General features: G+C 39.9%; 1 protein-coding gene across 1 annotated transcript in view; it reads left to right on the plus strand.

The window, feature by feature from the left end:
• Positions 1–6,141: 6,141 nt before the first annotated feature.
• Positions 6,142–26,733, plus strand: part of LOC139712628 (polypeptide N-acetylgalactosaminyltransferase 13-like) — a 74,749-nt gene continuing 54,157 nt past the window's right edge. Inside the window, exons 1-4 of the mRNA XM_071624439.1 lie at positions 6,142–6,238; positions 15,716–16,078; positions 20,460–20,631; positions 24,608–24,774. Of these exons, the coding sequence (XP_071480540.1) occupies positions 15,865–16,078; positions 20,460–20,631; positions 24,608–24,774 (553 nt within the window). The 5' untranslated portion in view covers positions 6,142–6,238; positions 15,716–15,864. The remainder of the gene's footprint in view (positions 6,239–15,715; positions 16,079–20,459; positions 20,632–24,607; positions 24,775–26,733) is intronic.

Below are 26,733 nucleotides of genomic sequence, written 5' to 3' on the forward strand. Positions count from 1 at the left end.
GTCGCCATCTCTTGGCCGAAAACAGTAAAGTGTTGAACAATCATTCTCTCCTTGATTATTACATTCTTGGTTGACTTTTTGATCCTTAATAAGATGGCTAGGTGGTAAAAAGGGCTCCACGAAGTTGTTACAAAGTTTAGACTTTCAAGTCAAGCTAGAGTAAAGCTAACAAAAGACAATCCGATCAAGCACAACAGGATCTGATCCTGACTCGACCCAGAGCCTTGAAAGTTTATGTATCCATCAGGGGTGGTTATAGACTATGCAGTCTGGATTAAATCTGTTATTATAACTCTGTTTCCAGTGTGTTGTCAGTGATTCTTAACTGGAATGTGTCAAAGTGAACTTCCAGTGCAGCAGTTAAAAGTTAGTCGGAAAAGAAGGAGAACACTTTTTAGCACAACAATGAAAATGTAGTCAATATCGGATATATATTATTATTATTATATGATATATATATAAGGAAGTTACGACAATTTGAAATTTCGCAAAGTCTTCAGGAAACAGTTTTCTTGCCAAATAAACCTGTCCACATGAAAATTACTGCAAACAGGGAAGTGATGATGCTATCCCCACTCACAACTGGCCATATAACTACTTGTATTTGTAAATTATAGATTTTGGCGTTTCCAGCTCTTTCATTCATGCAAAGGCAATTACGTCCATTGGTCTCATATCCTGACTTAGTGTATATCTAATGAAACTGATCTGAATTTATTCAACTATTTGATAGGAATAACATAATGCTTTACACTTTGATAACATAAGCATTGATTTTTACACGATTAGTAGAAAATTGTGATTTGATGACACCATCAGCTATAACTCATTTGTTTACGTACGAGCTGTTCTGCCGAAATTATCGAAACTTCACAATTCAATCAATTTTCACTGTTGTAGGCCCTACTCCATTGAAGTATTTTACTCAGCTTTCTTATCAGACTAACTTCGAACTGGCCTGGAATTTTTCTATAACCGATATCTGGCTGAAATGGTATAATCTCTACCTGGTACAACATTATATGCCAATATACAACTTAAAGGACAAGTTCACCTTCATAAACATAAGAATTGAGAGAATGTAGCAATATTAGTAGAACAAATCATTGAAAGTTTGAGGAAAATCAGACAATCCGTTCAAAAGTTATGAATTTTTGAAGTTTTTGTGCAGTACCCGCTGGATGAGAAGACTACTGCAGTGTATGAATAACGTAGATGTCACATGCGTACAACAATATAAGGAAAATATAAAGAGAATTTCACAAAATTCCGTCTTTTGAAAAAAGTACACATTCCCCTGACTCGTTACCGACAAATGTTATGGGTAATATTATTCCCCCTGCCTTTAGAAAGAGGCAAGTCAAGTGCACTTTTATTATGCCAAAAAAGTGAAAATATGTTGAATTTTCTTTTACATTTTCTTTATACTGTTGTACGCATATGACTCACAAGCTGTAGTAGTCTCCTCATCCAGCGGTTCCAACACAAAAATTTAAAAAATTCATAACTTTTGCATCGATTGTGCAATTTTCCTCAAACTTTCACTGATGTGTTCTACTAATATTGTTGCATTTTCTCAATCCTTATGTTTATGAAGGTGAACTTGTCCTTTAAAGGGGCTGCCTAGTAACCTATCAGTTGGAATCAGTGGGAATGCTGGGGGATGATTGTTCCAATCCTTGTACAATATCTACTGTTGTGTGAAAATTGTTTGCTTCAGAACGGTCTCATATTCAAGTAATGTGCAGATTAATGCCCCGTCACTGACCAGACACGCTAACCTGGAAACATTAAACTGCACATTACTTGAATATGAGACCATTCTGAAGCAAATAATTTTCACGCAACAATAGAATATGTATAATGTACTCTTCAATGAATTCCACAAGGATTGGAACAATCATCCTCCAGCATTCCCACTGATTAGTTACTAGCCATCCCCTTTAAACTTATATGACGGCGAGCAACTTCATGAGAACAGCTGGATCAAAATCTTCCATATTATAATCATGCAACATTATAGTCTTGAAAATTTGAATCATGATAAACTGCCCGTTCACGTTTTTACTCGACATAATCAACTTTATAACAAAGATAGCCGAGGCCTCCTTTGTGAATATGGAAACTAAGAAATCGGGGCAACAGTAAAATCTATTAAAGGTATATAATATCATTTGATGCGAAATTCGTTTGCATGCACATTCAAAACAAAATGAATTATTGTACAAAACAGCTTCAGAGATTGTGGCACAAAATAACTGCTAGGGATTGTCAAAGGAAAACCAACAGTGACCAATGTAAGCCCTATATACAATCGCAAGGCTATGGATTATGAGTAGCAGCTCTCGTGACGAAATTTTAGATTTTTATAAAGACTAGGCAATACATCCACATTTTATTTTCTGAGCCGAAAAGTTAGTTGGTCACTTGATTATGATGTCATTGGAATCATACTTAATGCATCGTGATTTACATCTTACATTGGTATATGCAATACATGATACAAATAAGAAGAAATAAAGTAAAAACAATCCCGACTCCTCTGTTTGGGCTATATGACTGTGTTGTGAGAGGTTAAGTGAAGTAAATTATTTTCTTGAGTTTCGAATTAGGCCTGATACTTATACTGCTACTATATATAAATAAACGATCTTTCTTAGCGAATTTCCTGATTAAATCCTAACAATGGCGAGGTTTATATTAAAGAATATCACGGAGGACCGTATATCCCAATATCCATTTTACTGAAGTAGGTTTCAGAGAAATGGGAAACTAGATTAGAATACGCTCACTATTATAGCTTAAGTTTTCGTTTGTTTGATTTTTACACGTGCTATCATGGAGGACCGTTTATCCCAATGTATCTTTTACTAAAGTAGGTTTCAGGAAAAAGAATATAAACGAAACTTTCATACTTGAAAATATATGGGAGCTTCTTCAAATAAGTCATAATCAAATGGATATGATGAAGAGTTTTACTAGTATCACAAAACGAGCTAGACCTAATCTTTCTTTCTAAGTTGAAATATTTGCGACTTCTAAAACAGGGAAAATACTAAAAATATAATCATATTTTGAAACACCTTCTAAAAAAACCCGCCTGTTTGTTATGTTACTGTTACACCGTGATATCATTGGGAGGGTTTTATTTTACTTTAAAATGCTTGAAAACGGCTGCTTAAAAACGGTGCTTAGCCCAATTTGTGATGAAACTCTTCACATTGAGAAAAGAGCTTGCACATCACAAAATGATTTCCAAAACAGCTATTTTGTTTATCATGCTTTGATCTTTGAATTCGTTATCGTACTAATGGCTGTTTGCCTTCTCGTAGTACTCTCTAAAAAATCGAGTGAAAATTTTCACTTTTAAAGGAGTGAATACCAAAAAAAAGTGAATTTTGAATGAAATTGGAGTGAATGACGAGTGAAAATATTCATTTTCACTAATTTTGGAGTGACCTCAGGGATCACTCGAAGATTTTGGAGTGATCCCTGACGTCACTCTAAAACAAGTGAGAACGAACATTTTTACTCGAAATTCACTCCAATTTCACTCTAAATTCACTTTTTTTTTTTGTATTCACTCCTTCAAGAGTGAAAATTTTCACTCGTTTTTTTTTTTTTTTTAGAGAGTAACTTATTTTGTTTCCACAATCCACTGTCATAAAGTAAAATGCAGCTTGATATAGCTGCTATGAGATTGAGTGAGTGGGCAAGATAACAATGGGAAAATTGACCTATAAAATGGTTTTACATGCTCACAAAAAAGTTAGATACAAGTATTACGTATATTGAAAAAAAACATGCACTCTTTTAAAGTATACAACTCCAGAATTCGCGGAGAGAATAATGATTTCATTAACATTTTTTCAGAATAAGACATTGGGGAAATAATATAGTATTATATTGTTTTAATCGATGATTTTCAGTTAGTTTATCAATGTTTATAGTCACTGCTATTAATGTGCCATACCATGAGGTGAGATTAAGTTTTTAACTTTTTGCGAGATAACTACAAAAGTACAAATGTTAAAGAGCGTATAATTAATTAGTTTAAGAGGAATTCAAGGTTCATTTGATGAAAATCAGTTTTAAAATGGCTGAGGTATCCAAAACAGAAAGTAAAACGAAACGATCCTATCGATGGGTCCCATTAGGATCACTAAGTTTTGTTGTGGATTTCTTAGTCATTTCAAAACAAATCTTAATCAAATAAACTTTGGATTCTTCTCAGAATTGTTCATTCTTTCATCTTTCATAAGAAGTTTCTCATTGTCTCACACGAAAAAGTTGGATACCAGAAGCCCCATCTCAACCAAAACTACTAGTATACCTTTCCCTTTAGCATTCATAGTCATGTATAGGACCTACTAATCTTATTTACTAGTTAGTATACAAGACACACGCCATGTGTTACAAACTGTTGTAAGATTTTCAACTACAGAGAGGGCGGCGCAAGAATGAAATTGAAGTAAAAAAAAAACATTGGTATAGAACACAACTAAAGTTCTGAACGGATCGTCCGGTTTTTCTCAAACGCTCACTGAACGTTTCATCAATTTTTCTGTGTTATAGCGTTGCTGAGTCCCCGTTTCGGGTAAAACAAAAACAAACAAACAAACAAACAAACAACAAACAAACAAACAAAACAAACGGAAACCGTCCCAGAGTACCTTATTACATTCCAATGGTCAACAGGGGATTTGGAAGCCTGAAAGCAGTTCGTTCACTGTAACCAATAGTTATTCTTCAGGGACTCTCTATACTACATTCTTTCTGCAAACTGACAATGATCAGAAAGATAGGCATACCGACAACCGGGTGAGGCCTATTACCTCAACCACCTCCTCTGCATGGAGGTCCCAACTCTTTCCCTCGAGAAACGCGGGGACTCCCCGCATTTCTCGACGAAAGTGGTGATTAGAGGATTTTGCAGCGGAGCGGAAAAGCGCCACCAAGTAGTACCTGGCTCAGCAAAGCTAACTGCGTAAAAAGCGTATTGATGGGCATGGGGAGAGGTGTGCTCCGAGATACTTTAGTATCGTCCCCCCCCCCCCCCCCTCCCAGACTGAAAAAGAAGGTCCCGATATACGATTGTCATGATCAGGGGCGGATCCAGGACTGGTCAGGAACTCCTTAAGGGGGTGGGGGGGGGGGGTGAGAGGGGCGGTTCCCCCCCCCCCCCCTCCACGGCAGGGAGATTGTTTGTTCATCGTGCGATTTCATGCTTTTGGCATACTTTTTATGATTTGATAACTCTTTATTATCCTGGAAATATGAATAAAAAATATGAGGGAGACGCCTGGTATTCTCTCCCCCCCCCCCCCCCCCCCGATCCGCCACTGATGATTGTAATTGTAATCTGATCCCGGATCTTAATGATCAAAACAACAACAACAACCCAGGCAGTTCGCTCTTATTGTTCGATTTTCGAGGTACATTGTACTCCTATAAAGAACATGAGCGTATGCCGGACCCGAAACTTTGCATGACTGCAATGTACTGTACACTGTATATGGATGTATTTCGCATGGGTCTTTGAGTTTATTATGACAGTGATTTCATCTACTAGAAGAGATCAGAGCTACAGCGTTCCAGTTGCAAACACACACACAAAAAAGAAAAAAAAAACAAGTAGTACCTGGGTAGAAGTACAAGTCGGAGACCGTTTCCATATGTGCAGAGCTCTGTTTGTTAATTTGTTTGTTTGTTTTAGGGAGTGGTTGCAAGAGCTGGAAAACGTACGAAATGAATCTCGATGGGTGGTATTCATCCTTGGCCATCGGGAAATTTCGTCTTCAATTAAAAACAAAAGAAGAAAATGTGTGCGAATTACACGATCATATTTACGAAATAAACTTGTTTGTGTTCATACTTTACAGCGGTAGTGGAAACTTGGCTCCACCACAGCTTGTCCACGTAACAGTCAGTATGTACACAAAATACGTGGCTCCTGTTAGTTTTTCTCTTGTGTTTGTTTTGTTTTTCATTTCCTCTTTTTCCTTACATTCTAGCTAGAACAGCGTGCACACGAAGAGGAGCCGCTTTTATTTCCACAGTTCGCTCAGCGCGCACGTCGTTGTCTTTTCAACGCAGTCAGTGCAGGGCCCAGGGCGAGGGCATGCTAAACGCGCGCGATCGCATGCGTGTACGTCGTCGTAGAAAACGTACAAGCAGGAAACCACCTCTTATTTTGAGGCAAAAGGGAAATTAACTGTGATTCCACGGATTCTTACGAGTAAGTATGTTTTAAGGTCACCAATTTATCTTTGATATAATAAGGAATGGTTTGATGTACTTATTTTACTTTAATATTTTCAGGACGTTGTGAAAATTGTTGATGCGTACCGGTGCAAATACTCAGCGACATTTCTTCTCTGTGTGCGACATCCACGCCGGTGCAGCCCCGTGAGGTGCTGCCATCGATCGCCCTTTTAACCCGCTGCGCGCTGTCGAATTTCATGAGCTGATTCTAAAGTCTTCAGTCCTTTTCAGGCGGAAAATACAGTTCTACTACACCCTCTTTCCACTTGTAGACGCTGCACTCGGAAATGTACATTCCTTGATATGACCTCATTTGCTTCTAATCGTATAAATTACTCTACGTAGACCAGCTATTCCTTGCCCATTGCCTGGAGGCTGAACTTGAGAATAAAGACAAAGTCCGCTGCTGCTGCATGCTGCACTAGAAGTCTAGCTGAGACTGAAATTTTGAGAGGCCTGAGTACCAATTAGGTTCTAACTTTTGGAGTAGGTTATTCCGAGAGCTACGAGAGCAGAGTTGACTACATTATTACATGTCTAACGTTATGATTAGATATAGAGTGTCCATGTAGACTATCTATGGCCATGGATGGATTCAATGTGATTTGTTTTGAGTTTGACTACCCTACACACATAGGCCTACCTACAAAAAGTACAATTTCTACTAGACCTACATACTTGCAGTAAATTATATGCCAAATAGTACTCATTGCTCACATTATTTTCTGCTTACAAACCATGTTCTCCTTGCCCAAATTGTGAATTTTCTATGCTCTGCTGGAAAGTGCAAATATAAGTTAGAAGAGAGTTGCTAGTTGGGAAGTGAAGCGAAGGAATGCTGTCTGTTGTTTGAATGTTTTGTTGTAACAAGAGATAGAGATTGAGAGAAGCAGCTTTTTCTTGTACAGTTGTAGATGTATATTTGGGTAACCCGCACCTCGTCATACTCATAGTTTATGTTTAAATGCATATTTGAATCACATTTCGTCGCTGAAATTCTATGAAATCCCATTCACATGTAGGAAAAATGTTGAAGATTCCAATGGAACCACACAAGTTCACTGTTCGATACCGGAAATTTGCAGCTATCGTCCTCAAACACGAACAATGCGGAATAATTGTGCGCTATTAAAGGAAGGGGCCCGCAACTCGCCACCCGCGCTCCCATCTACTGTATAGACAAAGCACGTAAAATACACCAAAAGACATGTGCGGGTGACCGTGATGCTCCCATTGACAAGCACGTAAAACATTTGTGTGGGTGACCATGATGATACTTATAACATGTATACATTCCTAATATAAATTTACGATTTTTGCAAAAAACTGTTCGGTTTTCACCACACTTTGCTTGGTTGTGGTAACCCTGCCAAGTTTCACGCGTATTGAACAGTCCCAGGCATAAATTTTTGTTCAGTGCGCTTGCAGAAATTTTAAGCAGGGTGACATTATTCGGGCCCCTGGCGAGGTGCAGGCACCTCACTATACAACAATAGTTCTAAGATGGCTCCTGTCATCTACAGTTCAAGGTCTGTCAGCTTTGATTCACAGTTTCGTGGCATTTTAAAACATTCTAGATTGTATCCCATTCTTGCAGTCATTGACCTTTTGAGTTCCGCGATGCCATTTAACATGTAGGTCTGAAATTGTTTATCATTTGGATCTATTTCAAGACTGAGAAAAAAAATACATGAGTATTGGTGAAGAAGGTCATTTACCATCAATACTGTAAAAGTGGAAATTTTCGCGCATTTCGCGCAACCAGAAACTACCGCGAAAATAAAAGCATGCGAATATTTTTGCTAGCCATATGTTCCTGTGTGTGATGTCTTGATTACGCGGAATTAAAAACACAAGAAACTCTTCTTACCTGGCCAAGCGTGAAAAATTAGTCTCACGAAAATATCCACTTTTACAGTAGTAGCTCATTCAAACAGTGTGCACCACTCATTAACCCATTGAGGCTTTATATAGGCTGATTTTGCTACAACACACTATGTCCCGTAGACATTTACCTGATTATACTTGGGACTGGTCCTCAACGGGTTAATATTGAAAGACATGATTGACTATTGTAGTGACTCAGTTTAACAGGTTGTCAAACATTGTTAATTGAGCATTATGGTGATATTCATATATGCATGAGCCCCCCCCCCTCACCAAAAAAAAAACAAACCAAACCCAACAACCAACAACCAAAAACAAAACAAAACAAAAACAAATCAACACACAAAAGTTTTGAGAATCAATCTGTCCTACAAGAGGACAGTGAACATACCTGTACAATATTCTCCGAGTATGCAACACTTGTACCATTGTGCCCTGCATTAAATGTATGTACATTGAACTTCAATGCACGCACACCATTGCACATTACTGTTATTTGTGTGTCACTGAAGGTGACACTGTCAGAGCTACCAAGTCTCACGCATTCTGCGTGAGACTCAAGCATTTAGGGGCCATCTCACGATCTCACGCATGGCACCCATTTTTCTCACGCATCGGGCAAAGTCTGCAACGTGGGCATATAATAATGAGCATAGCTCAAAAGATTAAAGTAATAGTTGCAATTGAAGGTATATTTCCCTTTTGTCTTTCAAAATAAGCAAAAAATAGTCACTTAAGTATGCACCTGATCGCACCATTAAGAGCTAAAAATTGAAAAAGCTCCCTAATGTGGGAGGCCGGAGGGGAGTGGGGGGGACCCCTCCACACCCTCGCTCGCGCGCACATTCGCATGCCGAGATGCCAAGTCATGACAATCTCACTCATACAATTTTTTTGAACTTGGCATCCCTGCACTGTGTGTTTTATCAGTACACTCCAGAGCAATTAATGGAGTGCACTGTTGGATACCATTCTGTAAGATTTGCTCTGCTCAAACCTACATTGTACCTGGTTATATGGGGAGGCCTGGTTGTAGTCGGCTAGAACTGCATTACACAATTGCTGTACTTAGCCACATTCCAACTTCACTTTAGTTTTGTTATTAGCATTCTACCCAAAACACAGTGCGTTAACTTTGCATGCCACCATTGTCGCTTTCATCTTCAAAATTTTCGTGAATTGGAGCCTACGGCCTTTTCTGCGGCATAACATTTTAGCGGGATTGCCTATAACATTCAATGCATCAGCAAGTAGACGAGAACTTTCGTGTGCATTTTAATTTTGCGAATCTTTGTTCTCGCGAAATTTGCATGATTAAAATGCATGCGAACATTCCTTGTTTTGCAGTAGTGTTATACATGTACGTGTACATGGTACATAAAATGCAACCCAATTTTACACAACCCATGTACATGCATGGTTATAGAGACACAATGTTATTTCCAGTGAACTGTTCTGGGTGTGTCAAGGACATTATGTTCTGTTATTTGTCATGTTTATTCAAAATTTTACTGTAGTGAGTACTAGTGTGCATTGCATGACACACAAAGTGGTTTATGGTACAGTAAGGCTTGTAGCAGTGAGGTGGGAATCCCACCTCCCTGCTTGCAGTGTTCACCATAACATCAACAAGCAATGTGTATGTGTGTGTGTTGTGTAGAGCCCATGTGTCCTCCAGTCACCCTACATGTAGAGCCTGTATAAAATCTGTGTAAAACATATCTTGCGTTAACTAAATGAAGAGTGATCCACACAGCTGGAAACGTGGAAAGGATGACACATGATAGGCTGTGTGCTTCCTCATCTATTTTTGGACATCTTGTGAAGCGGCTGCTTTCGGCTCAAACTGTCCGACAAATTTGGACGCCGCACTCAGTACATACATGTATATAGGAAGGACCTCATGCTGACTTCGAGTGCTTTTCTGTGTCAAAGAAAATGTTGCACTACCCTCCTATGAGTAAGAAGTGCCCTTCTACGGATGGCCAGCATAGTATACAGATCTATTCTTTACGTAAATCAAAATTAGGCAGCTTTTATCTTTTGTCTTATTATTTGGATCAAAAGTTTAAACGAAAATGGAACTAGGGAGGTGAGAAGTTGTGCGGTGAAGGTGATGCTGTTGAGGAATCTCACAGGTACACTGTAGGTATTGTACTTTTGCTTTTAGAAGCAGTGTGCAATGATGTCATTCATTATTGGTGGGGCAATGAAGCATTGAGGTCTTCAACAAAACACATTATCTGATAAATATAATACTGGTATGTTAATAGCAACCACAGTCATTCCTGATAACATATTGTTCTCTCCACTACATGAGTTAGACAGCACTGTATCACTGACACCAAAACTATACACATTTTCAATATTAACTGCAATGAGGGTGAAATGCAATCGCCCATGAAAAATGATGACATTACCTTCGTTTTCTACTGACAGTAATGGACTCTTAAAAGTGAAACCCAAATCATGAATGTACACATCGTGTGCCAACAAATTTGTATACTAAAGGGCTTTTTACACTTGTAAAATTTTGCTTAGCCCCGGACCAACGGTGGGGCTAAGGGGGGGCCTTAGCCCCACCGTTGGTACGGGACTATCCTTAGCCCACTTTCTGTTTACACTCGTTTTTGCCAAAGTGGGCTAGCCCCACCGATAGTACGGTACTATCTGGCCCTGCAAAATAGCAGGGGTTAGCACCGCAATTGCGGTGCTAGCACCGCAATTGCGGTGCCAACGAAGTGAGTGTAAACAGAACGAAAAAATAATCCTGGGCTAAGCGACGGAGACGAAGTCCGACCCTCACTGACCAATCAGAAACGAGGTCATCAAGTGCTGCCGGTGCGTGGGTGTACGTGTACAGTACACAGCGTAATTATGAATATTCATGTGGTTTGGAAAGTCCGGGGCTAAGAAATACGAGTGTAAAAAGGTCAGTTTTCTCCTTAGCCCCGGACAAGAGATAGTACGGGACTAATTGGCGAGTGTAAAAAGCTGAAAAAATTGGTACGGGACTAAAGATAGTCCTGGGTCAGAGAAAGTCCGGGGTTAAGAAACACAAGTGTAAAAAGCCCTTAAGATTGTAGGATGGGATCTATAGGCACTAGATCTAATTCTCATGTCTCGTTTAGAACTATCAGCCACACATGTTTGATAAATTGCAAACCTCTTCCAGGAAAACCTACATGGAGAGCTGATTTGATTACCGGTATGTCCTGCTTATCTACACAGGACAAGAGCAGAACACAGAAGTGGAGCAGCAGGGGCAGAGACATCCCTGCAGAGATATTCAGGGTAGTCCTCCTTTTTGGGCAAATATTTCATGTGTATTAAAGGGAAGGTAAACCCAAAGAGCAATGTGGATTGAGTGAAAGCAGCAACATTAGTAGAACACATCAGTGAAAGTTTGAGAAAAATCAGACAATCGATGCAAAAGTTATACATTTTTAAAGTTTTGGTGTTGGAACCTCTGGATGAGGAGACTACTAGAGGTTATGACATATGAATGGACAACAGTATAAAGAAAATATAAAGAAAATTTCACAAAAATTCACTTTTCCAGCATTATAAAAGAGCACTTGACTAGCCGCTTTCAGAAAGCAGGGGGAATAATTGCTACCCATAACATATATCAGTATCAAGTTGATGGAATTTGTAATTTTCAAGAAAAATGAATTTTTGTGGAATTTTCTTTATATTTTCTTTATATTGTTGTCCACTATTTTGTACATCATTACCTCTAGTAATCTCCTCATCCAGCAGTTCCAACATCAAAACTTTAAAAATTCATAACTTTTGCATCGATTCATTGTCCGATTTTCCTCAAACTTTCACTGATCAATGTGTTCTACTAATGTTGCTGCTTTCACTCAATCCGCGTTGCTCTTTGGGTTTACCTTCCCTTTAAACATGCGCATGTAAATGTATACAAAACAGGCATAAAAATGAAATATATGACAAGATGTCTTCATAAAAGGTAAAAAGGAAAATTATACTTTGAATCATACAGAGTAGGTATGCTTGTGAATTTGTGAAATTTATGGGCATGTCTGCTTTATTTGTCATGGGGGAAAACCGTCGCTTCCCCCCCCCCCCCATATACTTGTATTTTGAAATGTCCATCTAACTGCCTTGTGTGTGCTTGTGTGGGACGGTGCTGTAAGTGCGTCTTCATTATCTGGATGCGAAACTACAATCACTTCAAGTCTAGAGATATCCTTCCTTGCTATCTAGAAATTATTTGCATTGGAGTAGGGGTATTTGAGTACCACAGTGTAGAATTATGAGATCTGTACTACACTGTATGCACACTGAGTGGATTATGAAGGTCTCTCTGAATGTTATTTTTCATTTCTTTTGGTTATTGTCATCTCAGGCATACATTGTACATTGGCTTTCAGTTTCATGAACTCCCCCCCCCCCCCCCCCCACACACACACACACACCATTGCCCTTACCCATAGATTGTTTTAAGATCATATGGGTGCTTACACAAGCTGTTGAAGGAGAAAATTTGTCCTCCTCTGCCAATAGTTATCACAAAATAAGTCAAATCAATGGCGAAAATTTGAGAAAGTTGAGACAGGTTTAGTACATAGTCCCTTGAACATTTTAGAATGATGATACTGTACCTCTCATTGCTGAAGAGTACACTGTATGTAGAGAGCTTGTTGCAGTGGCAATAACCCTATCAATATGGGAATGGAAACCTTTTTTTTTTTTTAAACAGAATGAGAGAATTGAAAGCGATATTATGCCATGCCAATATATGACTTGGTATGAGGAAGGCAAGTTACAGGGTACACTGTATTCATTGTGGTTGTTACATCAGGCAGCATCGCGATAAACCACAAACTACAGTAGCAGGTGATTTTCGAGGCAAAGTGTCGCACACCCTGAGAGAACAGGCTTCACTCATCATGGCTGTCATTTACTAGCAATCTTCGTGAGTGTGGGACTGCTCTGTTCTGTGATTAGAACTGGTGATTGCACTGGTGCTCGAACTCTTTCAAGAGCGGTACTTTCATCTTCACGGGGGACATTGTTGAAACTAGCCACGACAGGCTGGATAAGAGCTGTAGAAGAGCACCGCAGAAAAAAATTGAATTCAGCAAAAAGAAAAGATTTTTGATGTGGTTGAAATATGCCAAAGATTTGTCAAGGTCTGTTACACTTTGATAGGAATGTTTAATATAGAATCTCAAAGCATGTTTAATGTTGGATTGTATGAACTCAAATTTTGTTCATATAGCTCATTAGCAAAGAGAAGAGGAGGAAAAACTGAATAAACATCTCAGTACACTCTTGTGAAAGTCAAGATGTTATTTGTTGCGGAAAATTTATTTTGCCTACAATTGTATTTGCAAAGTTGAATACTCAGTTTCAAAGAATACCTGTAGGGTCAGGAATAAGTTGTCCCTTTATATAATACATTATTGCTCTAGATTTTCATGTGATTAAAAAGTACAAACACATAGAACTATTATTCATTTGTACATACGCTGCACACTCATACACACAGACACAAACACAGACAGATAAACAGACACACATACGGTTAAAACTGCAAGAATTGTTGAATAATTGAAGCCACTGACAAGGTAACTTTCTTTCAGTAGTTAGGTTCACACACTGTTCCTAAACTTTAAGTTGAGGTTGAAAACTTAACTCTGGATGATTAGCTTGTAGTTTAGCACCGTGTGTACGCAGTCAAAAGTTTTGGAAGTTAGTCGATGATTAGAACCATGAGACATTTTAGGGTTTACGCTCTCTCCACGATCCACGGGGGTCCCCACTTGTAGTTTCGCTCTGTGTGGACACAATAATCAACGAGCTTGTGAGTTAGCATGGACCTCGGGTCTCGTTCGAGCTGCACTATTTTGTATGGGCACAAGGTCATCTACACAATTGTAGCAAAGCCTCTGCACTTCCGTTGTAATCATCGAGTGGGGCTCGCTCGTACAATGTAAGTTGTAAACAGTTTAGGTGCGCGTGTGAACCAGCGTCATGAATTAACAAGTGGAGCTAATCATCGACAGTTGAGTTTTCGACCTAAACTTCATGTTTGGCACCTGCGTGTGAACATAACTAGTATGAGCTATATAAATGCCCCAGGGATATACTATCTGTGGATCAAGCACACACAGTCGTTTGGTCATTACCTTGGGAGACATGTTGCAAGATGTGAACTTTGACCCTGGCGTGAGGTTCATGCCACAATATGGAATACTGTAAAACATGATATATTCGCGGCATGAAATTTTCGCAAATTGGAGCCAACGGCCTTTTTCATGGCATGAAATTTTCGCGAATTGCCACTGGCGTTAAGTGCATATGGTGTAGACAAGAACTTTCACATGCACTTTACCGGTAATTTCGCGAATCATGGCGCTCGCGAAATTCACGAAATTAAAATGCACGCGAACAATCCTCGTTTTACAGTATCACTTTGACCCCATGGATACAAATACACCTTGTACCTTAGAGCCACTTGCACCAATGAGCTATTGCACCACATAAAGAGACTTACTTGATGAGACTTTGGCGACTCTAGCAAAAGACTTCTTCAAATGCAGTGCTGCCCCAAGTCTATAGTTGACATTAAGGGAAATTGAGATCAATGAAAAAGTAGTAAAAAGAAAATGTAAGGTTGCTCTTGGTTACATTAAAACAACCACCATAAGCAAATCAAGGGATTCACTGTTGGCACTTCCTCACAAATTCTCCTGTTGGTTTAGGAACAAGACAATTACACCATGTCCAGAGTTAAGCTCCATGATTACACAAATCATGTCTATTGTTAATTACATTAGCATATCCCATCTACAACTCTTTTCCCTGTAATGTCATGATACTATAACTACTGGGTCCATTGTAGGGTAGTTTATTTTACTGCAACAACAGTCTCGATCATCAGACAGCTTACCAGTAATCTGATATATTTTTACTGGAGTAGATTTACTGCTTATTGATACACAGGTCTGTGATATTACCTCCTCTACTTTGATGTTTCATTACTGTGTCACAAAATTACTGCAAAACATGAAAATCCCACTATCTGATTTCATTTTAGAATTTAAAGAAATCTGTACCATTTCGTTTTTATGATATTTTAGTTTATCCACATCAACTTCAGTGTAGATTTCCATGGCACTGTATAGCGAGTAAACATGGAACGCAGATGGGTGTCAACCTGAACAATAGAAGCAGTCATGCACAATGTATATTTAAATACAATCTGTCAAGATCAATGGGCACAGATATGACCGTGACCGAATGCAGTTTCTGAGTAAAACATGGCACTTCGCTGAATGGTGCTCTCTGCTATGAGTGAGTAAGTCCTTCATGGTACCCTGTTCGAGGCGAGAGCACCAGAATGTAGCCTGTTACGAGTTAAACAAATGCCCAAATGAAACGCTGGCAGGGTCAAAGCAGGTTTAAATGAGTTTTGAGTGAATGGTTGAAACCAACTGCCAGCCAATCACCATGTGTTATTGAATGCATTAGGTAATAGAAACAACATCGAAATGATGCCTTCGTTACACCTATTTACGCTTCTTTGCAGATTCACTTATGACGGGGACACGCTTCTACCAATGACGCGGTGAACAGAGACGAGATAGGGAGCGATTGCCGAGAGAGGAATCTGTTTCGAGGAAGTACAGAAGGTAGCGGTGCAACCGAGGACTGAAAGAACTAGATATTAAACCAAGCATGTTGCCAAAGAGAAGACAGTGTAAAATAATCATAGCCACCTCGCTGTTCTGGATATTTGTGGACTTTGTGCTATTGCTCTACTACACGGCGCCATGTATAGGACCCACGTGCCAAAAGACGGAGGAGAACGGGGGAGCAGGGGCCATAAAGAGGATGATCGACCGAGCCAACGAGTGGATTAATAAACTACCCGAGGAGAGGAAGCAAATTGGTAAGGAAGAAGATGCTGGGAAGAAAAATGCCGCTTTAACCCGTTGAGGACGAGTCCCAAGTATACCTGGGCAAGTGTCTATGGGAAATGTGTGTTAAAAGTAAAATCAGCCCGTCCTCAACGGATTATAAATGCACCGAAGGAAAAGTCAGTTGTCTCACGTAGACCGTAGTCATCAGGCTGATCTACAGTGTATAATATACAGAAGGCTAATTTGCACTGCACTATAATTATAATAGTTGTACTGTACCTTGAACTGCTTAATTTCCAATGAGTATAATGCTCTTCTGATATTATTAATTGCTGCTTTATTTGCTTAATGGGTATCACATTAGAGTATTGATGATGATATCATTCATTCCACTCCTGTTTCTCTAAATCTCTTCTATGATTGCTACTGCCAATACCATTTCAACTGCAAAAGTGCAGCAGTTGTGTGCCTACTACACACTATTACTACTGCTAAATTTGTATTATAATTGATGAGAAAGTGTGTACACAATTTCTGCGTTTTGGTAGGGACATTGGCTAAAAAGGAACAACTCGAAATATCATGGCAGCATTTCCGAGGGACATTGATCTTTACTGCCTGGTGTGCAAAATGCGGGGTTCCCAAGTGCGGTCATGCTATCAGTTGCGCACGCCACAATTGGCCATTAGTAGCTGATCGTGGAATTTTTCATGATGATATGTCTGTCACAATGTTCACAGAAAAACTGACATTGAAACTCCTCTACGATAAATGCATTCTAGTACAATAGGTCTAAGCTTTTTTTAGATACTCCAAGTACATGTACCCTGTTTGGAAATTACCCGGTATGCTGTAATTTGTTTACCCATGTCTTGAACGTGTGCCACAAAGCAAATGAATCTTCTTGAGGTTCTGGAGGTTGTAAGATCCAAATTATGGACTTTGCATTTGATCAACATCTTAGGTCCAAATTCACAAAGGTGTTTTAAACTTTGTTAGACCATGATACAAAATTTGAACCATCCTGGTCTAAAATTAGGTGAAATAGGCGTACCTTTGACATGCGTGTATCAATGCGCATTTGCTACTGGACGTCTGTTGGCGTACACACTCTGTCAGTCGCATTTTACACAGAAGAAATGTGCATATTACCATGGTTTAAACCATAGTTTCAATTGTACATGTACCACCTTTGTGAATTTGGGCCTTTAGTGTTTTAGAACAGTCTCACTCAGTAGCTACATTGTAATTGCCCCACTCTCCTTCATGGGTCCAAGAAAGTTGTAGCTCTAGTATGGTACATATATGTATCTTTTTCTTCTTTTTTTCTCTCACTCTCTCTATAAAGCACACAACTATCTTCAAGAGCATTAGCCGTTAATGTTTTATTTGCATAGATTTTTATACTCTTGATTCAATTTGATATCATTTTGTTTCAAGGAGCATTTGGGACAGCATTTTGGTGCAGACTGCATGAAGTGCCATCAGTTTCACAGACCTGTTCAATGCCCACACAGTTGATGCATTACTGAATGCCTTTATACAGACAGCCTATATCCAATGGTGCATTCTACACGGTTGTACAAATACTTGTATGTCTCATTGTGGGAGATAATGTTAAAATATCTAAAGCACATAGTAATGTCTTTGACTACTAAAATACTTCAAACTTAACATTCTTTTATTTTTAGTATTGCAGAAAGAGAATCAAAAGATTGACGAGAAAAAAAAAAAGGAAGGGTGAAAGATGTGACTATTAGTCAATAGCCAGATGATTTCCACAATGATTCATTTGTGTCCATCCAAGTTGTATTAATAGTGAGAATGTGTTACATCCAGTATTGTATGTGAGCAGTATAAATTTCAGTGACAACATACATTGTGCAATGTAGTATTCGAGGTAAATGTTTTTGTGCTGTAATGACCTCTGCACCAAGTTGCTTTACACTTTTTATGCAATTGTTGTTGTTTTATTGTGGTACAATCCACAGATGAATTTATGCCTCCATTTTTATCACACGTTTAAATGTTACTTCAATTGTATCATACGTGATTTACACACTCGCTGGCTTTTATTGCAGACTACTGTAAAAGTGGTTTCTTTCGCGGTGGTTTTATTTTCGCGCTTTTCGCACTTTGAGGTTGAATCGCAAATTTAACATCACGCGAAAATGTTTTGAAAAGTTGCACGAAATTAACCACGCAAGGAAATGTTTTGAACTTGCCGTTTGTTACAACGCTATTGCGCACATGCACACACGAAGATTCTGCGCATTGAGTGTATTGATGGTCAACACACACACAGCGATACCGCGCAATGTAGGTACAAGCGTGTTATAAAGTACTCGAGAGACAGGATTTCAGGTAAGCCTGCATTTAATTTCAATATCTATTTAATAAATAATTGGATTATACAATGTAGTTCAGGTTTTCATGTGCAAAATAAAACAGTTTTTGCCGACCGCGAATTTAAACACACGCGAAAAAGTCGGCGCCGATGGAAACTGCGAAAGTATCTGTACGCGAAAGAAACCACTTTTACAGTAATGCAGTTTCCATGTGATTCACCTGCAGACCATGATTAACATTACTGTGCCAAAATCGGTTCATTGCACTATTCTACATGTGTTTTACAAGCATGACCTGATTTTGCTTTCATAAGAGGCAGTCATAATATCTTTATATTCCTGGTCTGTAGTTTCAATAATGTGGGTTTTTGTATGAAAACATTATTTGCATACAAGGGTTGTATTTGTGTTTTCAAAACTTTGCTGACCTCAGCCACTCATACAGTATAGGCCTACCTGTACTGTACCCCCCTTTGGAGAGTTTGGTGCACGTACCACACAGTTGCGCAAAAGGTAGTGACGTGGCTCAGTCAGTAGCGCGACTGCCTCACAATCGACTGACTGTACAGTGTGAGTCCCATCAAGTCTAGCTGAGCAGTGGTGTATGTAATCATGCTGTCCCCTCTAGAATGAGGCAAAAATACTTTGCCCTCAGATGCAGTATGTAGGACATGAAATGGAGGTCCTGTGCACTTTTTGAGGGAGTCACAACTCATGTATAAAGGTCCCACTTCATTTATTCATCGCAAAGAGCAGGGTGCTAACCTGGTGAAGTGGTCCTTCTATAGCACATGCCTAGCCTATGTACACCAGTGTACAGGTGAATGCCGTTGATGGCTTGTGGGTAACCCAAAGTGACTAGAAATATTCACCAAATGGCATCAATCAGACACAACTGAGCAGGAACAGAACATACAGTACATATGCAACCTGTACTGTAACTAGTGTCAACAATTTAGTTGGCCAAACTTGACAGTTTTTGCCAAGGTTTAGCAGATCCACGTACAAAACTAGTGTTCACTAAGGAGTTGGTCTGAATTTTATCAGTTCAGTTCTGCTACATATGGAGCTTCAGGAGAAAACTGATATTATTGCAGTTTAAACCTGTATTTACTATAGTACAGCTAGAGTATAAGTTTTCATGTGTACCATCCCATATTGTATTGCTTGTGACACTGCGACATACAAAGTGTCTATAGGGATGCCAGCAAAATAACCTCATCAGTGGAAAGTGAGGACAAGGGGAGAGAGTGTCTTGAGGGGGAAAGGAGAGAGGGGTGGGGTCATGTATACTTCAGCTGACCTCAGTCAAAGGTCAACTGATCCTGCCTGTAGCTTGGGTCAGGCAGAAGAAAGACACAGGGCTTGAGTTGTCCCCTGTGGTATCCAGGAGCTGGATTTGGAGAATGTCTTCCTTTCTTTAAATGTCTAGCTCTCCTTCCACAGACTGGAGTTCCCAATGGGTTAATGCCTGAAATGTGACAGCTTAGTGTACATTTACAACTACATGTATCACGTATCATGTTGTCACAGTATTTCTCAATGCTGGTACTCTGTGTTTACACTACAGATCGTTCATGCTACAAAGGTACAATTTTGTAATTTGACCATTTCTTTTAGGCATTATCTTGCAGATTGGAACGATGATCATCTGTCTCTATTGTTATTTTATTGCTTTGATACAAAGGCTCTGGTATTTCAATTCTCCTTGGGTATGGTATTTGTAGTACGAAGGCATCACTTTTCCAGTGGTAGACTGATGTGGAGAGTTGATAAAATCTACATGTATGTACTGATTATATATAATTGTGGTTTTGTAGACTTCAGCAAAAGACTGGAACCAGATACAGTATAGACTAACCAGGAAAGCTAAAAGATACAATGTGTAAACTTCAGTGCCTCATCCTCCATTTCACTCAATTCTGTGTTGTTTTTATGTTTGTTTGTTTTTGTTTTGTTTTGATGTTGAGTTGAATAATCAGTGTTAATTCTAATGTTCTTCCAAGTTGTCATGACATGTACACGTGTAGTAATTATTTCCTCTCCATGATGTTCCTGCTAGATATACCCAAGCCGGTCAATCTGGACGGTCCAGGCGAGATGGGCAAGCCGGTCATCATCGAACCGGAAAAGAAGGCAGAGTCTGAGCGGTTATGGCACATCAACGAGTTCAACCTCATGGCCAGTGACAGGATAGCACTGAACCGGACGCTGCCCGATGTCAGGCCGAGGGGGTAAGTCATGTATGTACTGTAAAAGTGGTTTCTTTCGCGATGGTTTTATTTTTGCGCTTTTTGCGCTTTGAGGTTGAACCGCGAATTTAACTTCACGCAAAAATGTTTTTGAACTCGCCGCTTGTTACAACGCTATTGCGCACAAGCACACACAGCGATACCGCGCAATACTGTACAAGCATGTTATAAAGTACTCGAGAGACTGGATTTCAGGTAAGCCTGCCTTTAATTCTAATTTCTATTCAATAAATAAAAGAATCATTGGACTATAGTTTGGGTTCTCATGTGCAAAATAAAACAGTTTTTGCCAACTGTGAATTCACAGATTTTGCCGACCGCGAATTTAAACACACGCGAAAAAGTCGGCACCGATGGAAACCACGAAAGTATCTGTACGCGAAAGAAACCACTTTTACAGTAGTGTTTATCTCTGGCTAAAGGTGGGGGTGGGGTGTGGGAGAGAAAGATGGCTGTTGTAGCACAGACTTGCTCTTCACCCTTGTCAAGTCAATTAGTGATAGGTGGTTGTAGGACTGAGGATGGCTGTCTGGGGAGGTGAAATATTCAAGGGCAGGGGCATGACGGTCCCATTTCATCACAGAGAGTATACTTCATCAAATCATGGTTACCGACAATGTGGTATACATGTAGTACAGGGGAACCTATCTGAGTACTCTGAAACACTTCTCTTAGGGAGAGCAAGATAGAGAGCCCGAGATGATATTTCATTGAGCAAAGATGTTTCTTGGAGCTAAGTTTACAGATTTTAAGTTTTTTTTTGTTTGTTTTTTTCAGCATGAACCTGTGAGATTTCAGTGATAAGATTTTAAAGACAAAGGCATGTGTAACAGAATGAAGATGATGATTGCAATTATGATGATAATGCTTAGTCCTCTTCTAAAAACGAAATGATGATGTTGATATTGATCATTGATCATTCAAACATCTACAAAATCATCATGAGATATATCATGCCTTCAGATATCTTCTTGTACCTTTCACAAAAAAGAAGAAGTGGCAGAATGAGATGGTCTATGTTCTGTGTTGTTGTTGTTTTTTCTCCACTATTTGCCCTCTGTCACATGGATGTATAATTTGAGGACTGAAAAGAGCTGTAATAACCAAACCACAGTCACAGAAGTTCTGTGTTTTGGTACATGTATGCAATATTGTACAATATTTGGAATAATTGATCCTGGAAAAGAGGGAATGAAACCTGTTCTACATCTAACATCTACACACGATAATACAATACACTGTAAGGAAAATGATAGAGCTTGAGGAATGAAAAGAATGTTTAGTGAGTGCCTCCAGTCTTGCATATTTTATAACTACATTGTAGTGGTAGCTGTTTGCTTGATCTTTGCTGAACAAATCAGATCCCAGAATCCACATTTCTGTGATATGATGCTATGTCTTTCTCTGTTGTTTCTTATTGCTAGTATTTCAAAAGGTAGAATAAAAACTTTTTTTTTGTATGAGCCTTTTTTTCATAAAATATGCAATATATGGCATCTGCTTTGCAGAATCATCAAAAACCTCTAAATCGCTATATTTACTGCTGCTCCTTAAATATTGGTAGCACAGATCTTGGAATATCACCAACTTACATTGTAACTGTTTCTGTCTCAAATTGGCAAATTGTAGTAATTTTCATACCCATTTTGTGCAGATAAATGAATTTTTATAACCACTTCCATCTAATTAATTTAATCTTTGGAATATTTAGTAAAATCCAGCATTGCCAATTTGATGCAAAGAACAGCAAAATTGCCACACTAGGACTCGAGGGGTTAAAGAGAAGAAGAAATTGAAAAAAAACCCCACACTTATGCTTGATGCTATGTACAGGCATGAAGGTCAAGTGCAATTGTGTTGGTCGATTCTCCTCAGTCAATAGCGACCTAAATTGTAAATCGTCACTAGGATACCACATCCGTGTTAGAATGCAGAGAGGTATGCCTTTTAGATGTGCTCATCAACCAATGCATGCTGCATTGAGCTCAGCACTGAGCATGTGATTTCACCAATTACTGATTGACACTATGCTGTACGTATCCAGTTTCATGAAAGCAGAAGTATGCAGCAGTACATAAGATTATGTACATCAACTGTGTATCATAATTTTCTTGAACTGTGTATTTGGCAACAGAGATTTTTCTGCAACACATTGCATTTTGTTTGTCATTTTCATGGTCTGTTTTTTTTTTTATTTTTTTTTTATAGTCTATTTCAAATCTGGCACTGCATTATGCACACTGATTTTTCTTTTATTTTCGTATATCATAGACAGTATGGTCAAGTGTTGTTAATCTCTTGATCTCAAGGCTTATGAATATTATCTCAGTTGAACACAGGCTGTGTTTAAACGCTTAGCCTCTCCAGTATAGAGAATGATGATACGGTACACTCCAACAAGAATGACTTTTAAATCACAGGATGCAAGGGTTACAGAGAGGGAATAATATGTTGAAGAAGAATTAATGCTTATTTGTAAACATTGAAAATAATTTTCTTGTTGAACAAGAGAGGGAAAATTGCTACATATCTTGTAAATAACATGTAAATGAAACCTATAATGCATTGACCAATGTTCTGTTGATGTATAAAATCCATTCACCATATTTACAACGTGCTTATAAATGTACTAAATACAATCATAGGATGTGTGTATGTGTGTACTTTTTTCTGGGGTAGGGTGGGGGATGGTGGGCAGAAAATAGAATGATATACTGTACTATTTAGGTATGGTATCAATGGAGGCACACCTGTGAGTGCCAAACATTATGCTTTTGATAGTGCCAGCAATTTGTCAGCTCAACATGTACAATGTACAATGCCTTCTCTTCCCACCTCCCTGGTCCTACACTGGAAAATATGGCTGTGCACATATTTGGAAATATCTGTAAATTTTGATGGCCTGTCCTCGAGTAGATTTTGATACTAGTAAGAGTAAAACTGCTGTCAGAGACCCATTCAATTATCAGTTATGCATTGCAATGATCCTAAAACTAATTTTTGTCCATTGCTGTCCTATCTTCCCCTTCTCTTCCTTCTGCCTTCCCCATGCTCTCCTCCTTTCCCTCTTTCCTCCCTCCCCTCTTTCCTCCCTTCCCTTCCCGTAACTTCTCCCTTCCCTTCCACCCCTCCTATCCCTCTCCCCTCCTGTCCCTTCTCTTCACCACCCTGTCTTCCCTTCTTCACCTCTCTCCCCACCTTGATCCTCTTCTCCTCTCCCTTCCCCTTTCCCCTCCCTTCTTCCCTTCCCCTATCCTTCCTGTTCCCCTTCCCTTCTCTTCCCTTTTCCCCTTTCCTCCCCCTTCCCTTCCCCCTTCCTCTCCTCTCCCCCCCCCCCTTTCTGGGATCTTCCCCTCTCCCCTCCCTTCCTTCTTTTCCCTCCCCTCCCTTTGCCTTTTCTCTTCCTTGCTCCTCCCCTGCCCCTCCCATGCCTCTTCCCTGCCCCTCCCCTGCCCCTTTCCTGCCCCTTCCCTGCCCCTTCCCTGCCCCTTCCCTGCCCCTTCCCTGCCCCTTTCCTGCCCCTTCCCTGCCCCTTCCCTGCCCCTTCCCTGCCCCTTCCCTGCCCCTTCCCTGCCCCTTCCCTGCCCCTTCCCTGCCCCTTCCCTGCCCCTTTCCTGCCCCTTCCCTGCCCCTTTCCTGCCCCTTCCCTGCCCCTTTCCTGCCCCTTCCCTGCCCCTTCCCTGCCCCTTCCCTGCCCCTTCCCTGCCCCTTCCCTGCCCCTTCCCTGCCCCTTCCCTGCCCCTTTCCTGCCCCTTCCCTGCCCCTTCCCTGCCCCTTCCCTGCCCCTTTCCTGCCCCTTCCCTGCCCCTTCCCTGCCCCTTCCCTGCCCCTTTCCTGCTCCTTCCTTGCCCCTCCCCTGCCCTTCCCTCTTCCCTGCCCCTCCCCTGCCCCTTCCCTGCCCGCCCTCCTTTGCTCTCCTATCTACCTGTACTGCCCTACCCTTCTGTCTCCCCTCCAGCTGTGCCAATAAAGTCTATCCCAAGAAGCTTCCCACTACCAGCGTCATCTTGGTGTACCACAATGAGGCATGGAGCACTCTCCTCAGGAATGTCCACAGCATCATCAACCGGTCGCCGCACGACCTCCTGGCAGAAATCATTCTGGTAGATGATGCCAGCGATCAAGGTATGGGGTAACCAATTATGATTTCATAGTACCCAGACCGATATCGTTTCACACCAATGAAACTAACGGTATACTTGATATTATGAGTTACAAGTTTTTTTTTTTCATTTGATGTTGTTGTTTTTTTTAACTCTTTTTGGCTCCAGTCCTTCTGTGGGTGTGCACAAAATTTGTATGAAAACTCACAAAAGTTATGATTTTGCAATTTTTCATCTCTTCATGTGAGTATGTTGTCACGTGTGAGATTTCTACTGTTGATTCCGTGACTTGAATCTCACACTATTTTATTCGCATGACGTTCGCAGCTTTACACATATGTCGACTTGTGTAATCTGCTCGATGCGATCCTACGATGCGGAAGCCAGCCTTTTGTTCTGCCAGTGTATTGTCCATTCATACTACATACATGTACAGTCAACACAGCTGGCTAGGACATACGGCTGTAGGAGCAACAGTTTGAACCGAACAATTAAATCTTGCTAGATTCTCTCCTTTAATTATAATGTTAATGCTTGATGTTAAGCAAGTAAAAGCTGCCTTATTACTAACCAGGAATAAATGTACAGCATACAGCATAGCAGCATTGTATTTATTATACTACTTGTCGGCTAATTTTCACTAGTGTCTGGAGCTAGACTGCGTAGCTGTCAAGGCATAGATATTTGCTTGCTGCATGTTTTGGTAACTACAATGAAACATGACTCGCTGTGACCTAAATGTTTTGAGAAAGAAAGATCCAACATCTTTCAGTTTAGGTCATTCACCAAACTGACCAGTTTCAAAAGATGAATTGTTATTTAATGAGCATGCAGTTTCACAAGTACACTTACCTTTCCTCCAGGAGACTGTTGAATATTTACATTCAGACTTCATAAGCAAAGTGTGTTGCGTGATCTTAAATTTCCTGAACTATAGATAAGGAGCTGGTGCTAAAGTCTAGCAAGTTTCGATAGAGGAACGAGTAATAAACCCCGCTGTCCCTGTGGCTGGCCGTTGCCAGTGTATATTGACTGCCCTAGCTACAATTTGTAGGAAAGTGCGACTATACCGTCAGTCATAGTTATTAGTTGGTTGCGCCCAGATGGTAATAACCAACGGTTGCTAATTATGATTATTTCTTGTGTTGCCGAGTCATTATGTGTCAGAATATTACTATTGTTGTTGTTGTGTTGTTGTTGTTGTTGTTGTTGTTGTTGATTTATTGTTCATGCATTGTTTCTCCTGAATGTCTTTGCGCTCGTTGACTTTAATTGCTCGCAAACCCAAACAGAGGCGTAATGCCTCTCTGTACAAGGTGAAGTATAGGAAAGCAGAGGTGAAGAAGGAAATTAGGGTTGTCCTCCATCAATGACCTGTATGAATGATTCAGTGCAATCACCAAGTGTGCTTTAAAGTGATTAAAATCACTGTGCATACCCATGTCACAGAGTCGAGTAGAAAGCTTATTGCTAACTTTTTTCTTTTTTTTGGGGGGGGGGGGGTGGAGGCAGCAGACAAAAGAGCTACTGATAGAGGTACTGAGCAAATCCCAGAGATTGGTTGATGCAAACGTCAGTTAGAACAACACCAGAACCATAACTTCTTCAGCCAAGGAAGGAGGTTATGTTTTTATCGTTTTTGATTTGTTTGTTTGTTTGTCTGTGTGCAAAATAACTCTAAAAGTTGTCAGTGGATTTGGATGAAACTTACAGGAAAGTTTGAGAAAGACATGGGAACAGATGATTTGGTAGTGATCTGGGAGTTTTTATGGATATGTTTTTAATATGAAGGATTATCAGTATTTTAGCAGGTAGGGCCAGTGAACTTGGGAGTTCAAGCTGCGTATTTTTTTGAGATTTGCATACAACGTGTACGTTCACTAAAGTGCATGCTCTAGTTTCTGCTAGGATGAGGCGCCGCACAGCTGAAAGTTGATGATGTAACAGAAGGCTACAATATTAGGAAATTGGGCAATTTTCG

The sequence above is a fragment of the Diadema antillarum genome, unplaced genomic scaffold, assembly GCF_040938485.1.
Source record: "Diadema antillarum isolate AM-2024a unplaced genomic scaffold, OU_Dant_1.0 seq00001832_RagTag, whole genome shotgun sequence".
NCBI lineage: Eukaryota > Metazoa > Echinodermata > Echinoidea > Diadematoida > Diadematidae > Diadema > Diadema antillarum.